The sequence below is a fragment of the Pygocentrus nattereri genome, chromosome 6 (assembly GCF_015220715.1).
Source record: "Pygocentrus nattereri isolate fPygNat1 chromosome 6, fPygNat1.pri, whole genome shotgun sequence".
Lineage (NCBI taxonomy): Eukaryota > Metazoa > Chordata > Actinopteri > Characiformes > Serrasalmidae > Pygocentrus > Pygocentrus nattereri.
In genome coordinates this window covers 1,406,872-1,416,403 of record NC_051216.1, presented here as the reverse complement: position 1 = coordinate 1,416,403, position 9,532 = coordinate 1,406,872, and the positions used below count along the sequence as shown (strand labels likewise).

The window sequence follows — 9,532 nt, the reverse complement described above, 5'->3', positions numbered from 1 at the left end:
AATCCTCAGCTTCATGGGGAAAGTCTCTGGGCTGGACAGCGTCCGGTGCGACACCTCGCAGCTGACGTCTCTGCCGTTGTCGGCCGGAGTCGGCACCAACCAGTACTCGCTCTTCACTGTCACCGTGCGGTCCTGGTTCTCTGTCCGGGTCGTTCCGTTGCCCCCCACTGAAGCCCCCCAGGATATGTTCGCCGGCGGATGCCCGTTGGCCGACTGGCAGTGGGCCACGATGACCGGGGCTGTGCCAGCCTGTACGGTGACCGTGGAGGCGGTGTTTGAGGGCTTGGCTGGAACAGAAAGAGATTTGGATGATGGATGATAAAGTAGAGTTGCAGCTAACGTAGATTCTGATGTACAGGCCTCTGTAAAAATGGACAAAAGGACACTGTCCACCTAAAAACAGTAGAATCCGTGACCAACGTGCTTCTTCTGAGATGTGAAGCTCCACTACACCTTTTCAAACTGCTGACCCAACAGAAGCAGCTCAGCACGTCTGAAGGAGAACGCTGACGCTATCTGTTATGTTCTCCATCTAAGCAGCAGAAGGTAAATGCGTTTAGTGTTTATAACTGTACAGAGTTGCCGTCTGGTAAGTTTGGTTTTCAGCGGCCATCATTATCACTGGCCAATATTTCTCTGTTGCTTAGTAACACGAGGCTCGCAATGCATGTTGGTATACATTCAGCTGGTTTAGCGTTCTATGGTGAAATTATGAGTGCATAAAATTTGGACCGTTCTGGTTCAAAATTTCACCACAGCGCCCTAAAATGCAAACAGGGATCCATTTCGGTCAAGAGCAGGAAGTTCCTGTAGAGTACTGCATCATCGTTAAGAATGAAACCTTGTTGGCTAACTGGTTAAACATTTTGGAGTCAAATTAAGTGATAATTTCAGCAAGAAATCAAACATACATCATTTTCCTCTTAACTCAAATGCAGAGGACCAGCCAAGACATGTTTGGAGCTGTCTGACGTTTGCTTCTTTAGTTTTACACTGAAGCTACAAGACTAATGCAGCTCATAAGTACTGGAAGCCATGAGTTAGCACAGCAAACAGGTTCCCAACACTGTTACATACCGTTATCATCATCCAGGCTTCAGGATGACTGCTACTAGTGTTTCTAGCTTTGCTGTGTACCTTTGTCCATTTGTACAGGCGACTGGATGTCGTGTACCATCAGGAATCAATTGTTACAAAGTAAAGAAGCAAATGACTTTTCAGACACCAAAATGGAAAAAGTGCAAATTTGACCGAGGCTGAGAGAGGAGTGCTGGACTCGGTCCACAGTGCTCACAATGTACCTGCGTTCCACTGAGGACATCAAAGTGATGGAGAGCAGAAAAGTGAGGGAGATGGAAAAACAAGAGCAACGTGTGTGCAGGAAAAACAAGAACATGAGGAAAAACCGACTCACGAGGCAAAACTAAAACTACAACCACATAAAGCTAAAACTGCTCTATGAACAATCCAGAACAAACTCACACACATTCACATTCAATGCCAAGGAAAGACTGAAGACTGAAACAAGGAGTATATATACAAACACTGAAGATGAGAGACAGCTGAGAGCAGTGATGGAGCGGAGCTAAGAACAAGAAACCGGTGGTGAAGACGGGCAGAACAGGGGTGGAGCTAACAACAACACAAGCACATGGACTAGAAAACACAAGCACATGGCAAATATAAACAAAGGTACAAGACAGATGGAAACAAAGAAAGACGAGGACAAATGACCAGGTCATTAACACACAGCACACTGAGTATTATTCTAATCATTCAAGTTTACACCAATCACAGTAAACGCATCACAATATCACAGACACACACAGTCCTGCCTACTGCTCACCTAGAATGATGAGGTTGGTGACGCCCTGCTCGTTTCCGCTGGGGAAAGTGGCGAATTCACAGATGTACCTTCCCTCATCGGTCATCTTAATGTCTGAGATCTGAATGGCTGGACTCTCCAATAGGGGCGGGTCAGTCGTGAAACTCACGCGGCCTTTCAGCAGGGACTCTGGGTAATAGACTCCAAAAGATGGATGAAACACTGCAGTGTTGTTTCGGACACCAGCAGCTGTTTCGAAAATCCAGGATATCTACAGTGCAGAAAGAGAGAAAACTGAACCCAAACAGCCAAAATATCAATGTTCTTTCTTCTTCTTCTTCTTCTTCTTCTTCTTTCGGCTGCTCCCTTTAGGGGTCGCCACAGCGGATCATCTGCCTCCATCTTGCCCTATCCACTGCCTCCTCGACTTTCACACCAACCATCTCCATGTCCACCTTCACTACATCCATAAACCTTCTCTGAGGTCTACCTCTTCTCCTTCTACCTGGCAGCTCCTTCTCCAACATTCTTTGACCAATATATCCACTATTCCTCCTCAACACATGTCCAAACCATCTCAACCTGGCCTCTCTGGCTTTATCTCCAAACTGCTCCACCTTCACTGTCCCTCTGATCTGCTCATTTCTAATCTTGTCCATCCTTGTCACTCCCAACGAAAATCTCAGCATCTTCATCTCCGCCACCTCCAGCTCAGCCTCCTGTCTTTCAGACAGAGCCACAGTCTCCAAACCAGACATCATAGCAGGACGCACTGCTGTCTTGTAAACCTTCCCTTTCACTCTTGCTGCTATCCTTCTGTCACACATCAGCCCTGACACCCGTCTCCACCCACTCCATCCTGCCTGCACCCTCTTCTTCACCTCTTTTCTACACTGTCCATTGCTCTGGATGGTTGACCCAAGATATTTGAAGTCATCCACCTTTACGACCTCTACTCCTTGCATTGGATTTTATTAAACAACCTGGTTAAAAAGTCCACTGCCTTCTCTCCTAAACATCTCCATACCTCCACAGGTCTGTCATCTGGACCAACTGCCTTTCCATTCTTCATCCTTTTTAAAGCTGCCCTCACTTCCACTTTACTAATTCTCTGCACTTCCTGATCCACTATCTCTCCCCCCGTCGTCCTCCTCTCTCTCTCGTTTTCCTCATTCATTAGTTCTTCAAAGTCCTCCTTCCATCTACTCATCACTCTCTGTTCACTCACTAGGACATTTCCCTCTCTATCCTTTATCAGCCTAACCTGCTGTACATCCTTTCCAGCTCTATCTCTCTGTTTAGCCAAACGATACAAGTCCTTTATTCCTTCTTTACTGTCCAGCCTCTCATACAGCTCATCATAGGCCTGAGCCTTTGCCTTTGCCACCATTCTTTTTGCTATGCGACTAGCCTCACAGAACTCCTGCCTACTTCCTTCATCTCTCTGGTTATCCCACTTTTTCTTAGCTGCCTTCTTCTTCTGAATACTCTCCTGGACCTCCTCATTCCACCACCAACTTTCCTTGCCAAAATATCAATATAAACATTAAATCATCCACAAACCTTTTCACTCCACTCAGACATTTTAGGAAGAAACAGAATCTTTTTCTTTAGTTAAATTTCAGCCCTTTGCTTTAGTCACTGATCCCTCTTCTGTGTTTCCCTCTTATGCTGGTCAGGGCTTTGTGACTGGTCAAACATCTGACCTTTGAGATTTGGCATTTCATTAGTCAAAAGCTTCATCAAGAAGAGAAGAACCGAGTGTAACTGATTTCAGGTTCTGTGCTGGATGTAATAAGAAGTTTGTCAGGTGCCTGAAGCTCACATACAGCAATTCACACTAAACACTAAACAAACCAGGCATAGAGTTACACTCATCATACTGATGTGTTCACATTAAAGCTCAGAACAAATCACATAATCAACCAGCCAACCTTTAATTAAACTCGGACTACACTGAGGATGACCCTCATTTGAAAGGTGGCTGAGCTTATTAACAACATTGACATTATTAACATGAACAGGAATAACTATCTGCATGTTGCTATGAATATTTTTGCAAAATACCCCCTCCAGAAAAAAAACTTTAATAACTGATAATAATGATGATAATAAATAATTATGGCATGAGTCAACAAATGATCAGGAAGTGGTAAGCAGGTACTTTCTCTCTCATTACTCACTATAAACAAAAAATTGTGCTGTAGGCTGAATAGGTGGATAAGTGGAAATGTGTTTGACATCAAAGGAGGATTGAATTCAAAGCGGTCTTCAGAAACTAAAACTGAAACTAAATGAACACTAAACTAAAGCCATCACTTTTCAGAAACTAAAACTAAGCCAAAACTATTAATTCAGCTTTAAAACTGAAATTGAACTCAAATCAAAAACCAAAGAGAAAACTAATCAAACCCATGAAAGCCCTGCTCTGCACTCGCCTGGTCATTGACTGGTGATCAATATGTGCATTAATTTATATACAGATCACTGTTTACATCTTTTTTGTACCAATAGTACTTCTGCATTTACTGGACTGCAGTTCACCAGCACGTTTCTGTCTATACACCTGATACACTGAATATCTGACTGTGCACTAACTGTCTATACGTCCAACACACCTGTAACACCTGCCTACACACATCCTGTCTACGGTCGACACCTGAACCTACTGACCGCTCATTCTGTCCGTCTTACTGTCTTCTGTCTCTGCCCTGTTTACTACGCATCTTTTATTACTGCACTGGAAAAGTCGCCCCATAGTGTTTCATTATACTGAACTAACTGTACTGTATAATGACAAAGTTGAATTGAATTGAACTGAATGCTGTGTCTGTTTTTGAGCTACTGGACTGATTATAGTGAGGTGACCTCTGACCTGTGTGAGCTGAGTTTGGCCTGGATGAGGAAATTGGCACGGCAGGGTTACGAGTTGACCCGGATATGAAACCACCTCTGGCTGAACCTTCACCCGCTGAGCCAACGACCCTGCAGAGGGAGGAAGACGAGGGGCGTGAGGACCAGACACTGCACTGAGCACAGGCGACCTCTGACCTCAGCCAGGTTAAGACGGTCTGAGAGTCCAGCGTTGGTGACAGTTTGGCCAAAATCACATTTTCCTGATTTCCCTTTTAACATAAATGTAGTGGACATAGTGACTGTAGTGGACGTTGTGGACGTAGTGAGAGCTGTGATGTTCAACTATCAGCTGCTGGAGACCCCAAACTGCATGAAGGATCCACATTGTCCTCCATCACCACCACCTTCTAATCCCATGTGAACATCTCATCTAATATGAAGAACCTAGTATCAGCTGGGATGAAGCCGGTCATCTACTTTCCCTGTCAGCCCTCTGTTTCAGTGGAAAATCAGCCCAGTTTCTCCTCCACAGTCATCTACTGCCTCAGGGACCCAACGACTCCCCTTCCCCCACTTCACACTCACCAATCAAGGAGTTACTTAAAGCTGCCACACAAACTCAGACAAACTGTTAAAGACCTTCCTCAATACCTGCACCACCTAAAAGAGACAACCTCAACCAATGATGAGGTTCACTCTCTACCTCATCATCAGGATGAGCTCCACTCTCCCTTCTTCACTGAACAGGAAGAGGTCACCTCATATTCAGGTAATCTGGCAAACTGATGCTTTCTGGGTCCATGCTGATACAGTGATGATGTCAAAAGTACATTTTCAAAACAAGCTCAGACCCTGTGTTCAAGAAATCTCTCCCATCCCACCATGGTCACATGCGGGATGTGGTCATCTCAAAGAGTCTCACCATATCAGCCTCTGTTAAAGATGCAGCTTTCTCAGATTATCTAACCGTTTTCTTTGAAATGTGGACTTCACTAAACATCAAGACCAGATAGGTCTGCTTTAAGAAAAGGTTCTTAAATGACAGCACAGCCACACTTTTCATCAGAAGAATGTGCTCTGCACCCTCTGAGCCTCATACTCTTAATGGTTTGCTGGAGATCTTCCACTTCATATTATGGATGAGATACACCAGTTAAAGTTAAACATGCCAACAAAAACCTCAGAGTAATGCTGCTGCAGTTCAGCAATGTAGGAAGGCTGAACACAGATGGTGTAAAACCATGAGATTCACAAAGAAGCCTTCAAAGACAGGCTGCATGATTATAACACTAATGCGCAGAGCTAGACAATCCCTCTCCTCTAGCATCAGCAACAATACAATATAATATAATATAATAAGCTTGTGTAACCCACCTCAAAAGGACATTTTCTATACTGCTCTATACTGCTTGAAGTTCATAGCAAATTCCTGTAGGGGCACCGTAGCGCTGCTAAGATCAACCGGTTACGGCTAGTTTTTAGAAGAGAGAAAATAAGGCGGAGTAGGCTGGAGTTGCAGCTACTCCTCTTAACCAACTGAACTGAAGTGTTTGAACTGATTTAAGACATTACAGTCAAGTAGTGAGAAGGATTTGTGTTTTTCCGATTTTTTGGGAGAAGCTGGTGTCTTTTTGGAGGGTTTCTAATCGAGAATTCCTCATTTTGATGTGCAACTCCAGCAAGTCATATTTTTCAGTGCTATGCTAGTCACTCGATTAGCCGGTTTCTAACTTTAAAAAAAGGTCAAATTCAAGGCAGAAGTGTGTAAAAACAGTTTTGAAGAGAGAGAAAAAAAACAATTGGAGTTGTGATTAAGTTCATTTTGATTATTAAGCAACAGAATATTTTGTATTTGTTTTTTCAGTTGTGGTTGATGCACAAGGGAAAAAAAAGCTAACTGCTAGCACCAGCATGTGGGGCTAGTCACACCCACGCTTGTAATTTGATACGTGATGTGCCAATTAGCCTCTAAACGTACCATTCTGACTAAGTTGTCATATATCATAGAGCTATAAGGTGATTTGAAGTATTGAAGCTGTTTTTACTGTTCATAAGGGAGAAACGTGTCTGTTAGGCATTTCACTTGTTTTTTTATATGTAAGAATTGTGGTTTATTTTATACCAGCGTTCAGATTTAAACCTGTAAAAGAAAAGTGTGTAATGTGAAGCAGTAACAGTTGTTTGTTTGGGTTTTCCGCCTGTTGAACTGCTCTGGATTGTGAAACCCGTGAGTGCAGATTATTAGGAGAAGGAACGGCGAGCCAGACCCCGTGTGGACGAGTCGTTCTGCTTCCGTATAGGGAAAAGACCGAGCCGGAGCTACAGATAAGACTCCAACCAGCTATTCGTGCACATTCAGAAGCAACTCACTTTTTTTGGAGAATACACATTTTGGACTGCAACAAACAAGCTGAATAACTGAGTTCAGGTTGTCCTGGAATTGAACTCTCTTCGTTTTCTTTTAGAACAGTGAGATCTCGACTTTGTTTCAGAAGGAAAAAAAAGAAATACTCAAAGAGCTCTAATTTTGTTTTATTTACTTTTCCTCATTAATATCATTTTTTCCATTTTTTTGTGTTAGGCCCTTTTCAGTGTACATTACTGTGATTTTGACTTGTAAATTTGGTGATTTATCAATACAAATAGTTGTGTTGAAAGGGAAATTTATCGTTGTTCTCAGTCTCCTTGTCCTCCTTTTTTCTGAACCTAGCAAAACCGTGGCATACCCTTTTCAGTAAAAAGCAAAAGGGTTACACTTGCATACTTTAAACTAAAAGCCATATCAGACAAGCGATTAACACGCCAAACCTTATAAAGGTGCATATCCTACCACTCATATTTCATTCCTCCCTCTGAGGTCCATTTATATAGCCTGTGTGGGTTTATGTCCCAAAAAAAAAAAACATTTGATCTTGTGATGATGTAAGACCACCTTACACACTATTAGCCCACTGAAACATTCGCCCAAAGACACTTTTTCTAAAAAAAAAAGACATTTAAACAACGAACTTGAACCTGGTACTTACCGGTGTCCTTTTTAGGAGTGGCAGTGCACGGGTCACCCAGCCTTTAAAGCCCCCAAGTGGACTTGAGGACAAGGCTGGCGCAGGGGGGTCCAGTATACCAATTAAAGCCAATTAAACCAATTAAAGTAAAACATTTATTATGACATTTTAATGTGAACAAACGGAGTATGCTTACCTGTAACACCTGAATGCATGCATGTCCATCACTCAAACCGGTTATATGAATATATGTGATGATCTACCTTTTTAAACTCCTTTAGATCTACCCCCTTGAGAATGTATAGTCTCGTTGGTTTAGTCCGGGGCGGGCTAATGAGTATATAAGGGGTAGAATGGCTAATGGCGAGAGGAGCTTGGAGGGACTGAGAGGCTGAGTTTGTCTCTGGAGGACAGAGTGAATATACTCGAGAGGCGGTTACGGATTGGGGTTCAGTGAACCTCCTAATCTAACCAGTGGTAGCATCAAGCCACTAAGAGCCGAGCTTACCTCCAAGCCAAAGTGTATAGAGTGTATTGTCGTTGTTTGTTTTGTGTTTGTTTAGTTTTCTTTTGGTTTTTTTTTGGGCGCACAATAAATCATTCACCTTTTGGAACCCCAAGTCTGGTTTGAGGAAGCTTATTTACCACCACTCAACAGCTCCAAAGCTTTAACAGAGTTAATCACACAAATAAGCTCTGATGAAGATCTTCAGCTTAAAGCTGCAGTTAGTCTGAATGTTCTGGAAGTGTAAGAGATTATAAAACGGTATCAGTTATTAATCTTTAGCTCCTGCAGCTCTGCTGTTCGTTCTAAAGCCACTTCCTGAGACTGAATCGCGTCAAATGCATTAAAATATTCTGAAAAACATTGAAACTGTTAAATGTTGAAGGGTTTTTAGTCTCTACACGTTAATCTGACGCAGATGTAGATCAACGCTGTGGAGCACAAACACATTAAGAGCAGAAATGGAAATAAATGGAAAGTTTACCTGCCAGTAAAATGAGGATCAGCGCTGCTGGAATATTTACTGAGCTCTGGGAAAACATGGCAGCATCGCTCTTCAGACCCAGCGGATACCTGAAGGTCCAGAAGGTCCAGAAGCTCCTCACTCTGACTCTCCTACACTTATGAACTGCTCTGATCTCAGCAGAGAGAAAGTCAGCAGAGACACTGAAGACGTGATCTGCACTGTGTGGTCTGTCGTCGCTCCTCCCCTTTCAGCTCAGAGTCGCTTCCTCTTCCACTCGACTCCCTCAGAAAGACGTCTGAGTGAGATCATTTTATTTCTGTGATTCTCTGTGAGGATCATCTCATCACATCACATCAGAACCCACTGCCATACATTAAAGTCCAGAACGCCGCCACTTCAGAGAGGAAAGGGTCAGTTATGATAGCAGTGATATGAGATGAAGCTCCTCTTCTAAACGGCTCTATTTCTGTCCTTTTATCTCCAGAAAGGTTCATGATGTTCTAGCAGGTTTGGACTCTCCTGGGTCCTGATATTCAACTTCAAACACCTTCATCTGTTTGGTGGCCATCATAAACGCTGCTCTCTCACTGTTACAGTACAGTTCCTATTTATTTGCTGAGTTTAACTTCGTGCTACAACTTTTGCACAGATCACATTTTATTTCCCTCCAAATATGTTAAATTCAGTAAAGAAGCAGTTAAAATAACTTCTTTACACTTAAAAAAAATACAACATATTTGACCAGGGTGCTCAAACTTTAGGATGTGACAATATATGAGGGGGGGAAATGGGTCAGAACAGCATTCCAGCTCAGGTGAGCAAAATCCAGGTAACCGTGTTTGGGGAACCGTGTGTAGCTGCTTTATGCTGTTCTA

At 43.0% G+C, this 9,532-nt stretch overlaps 1 protein-coding gene across 3 annotated transcripts in view; it reads right to left on the bottom strand.

The window, feature by feature from the left end:
- The window catches only part of LOC119263555 (nectin-2-like), a 27,605-nt gene extending 18,417 nt beyond the window's left edge, over positions 1 to 9,188 (bottom strand). Inside the window, exons 1-4 of one of the 3 annotated variants that reach the window (XM_037538980.1) lie at positions 8,676 to 8,899; positions 4,701 to 4,810; positions 1,847 to 2,096; positions 1 to 287 (exon numbers count right to left, since the gene is read on the bottom strand). The exon at positions 1 to 287 is cut by the window's left edge and continues 4 nt beyond it. In XM_037538980.1, the coding sequence (XP_037394877.1) occupies positions 1 to 287; positions 1,847 to 2,096; positions 4,701 to 4,810; positions 8,676 to 8,733 (705 nt within the window). In that variant the 5' untranslated portion in view covers positions 8,734 to 8,899. Of the gene's footprint in view, positions 288 to 1,846; positions 2,097 to 3,388; positions 3,552 to 4,700; positions 4,811 to 8,675 lie in introns of those variants that run through there. The other 2 variants (XM_037538979.1, XM_037538978.1) reach the window with 2 other exon arrangements.
- Positions 9,189 to 9,532: the final 344 nt, after the last annotated feature.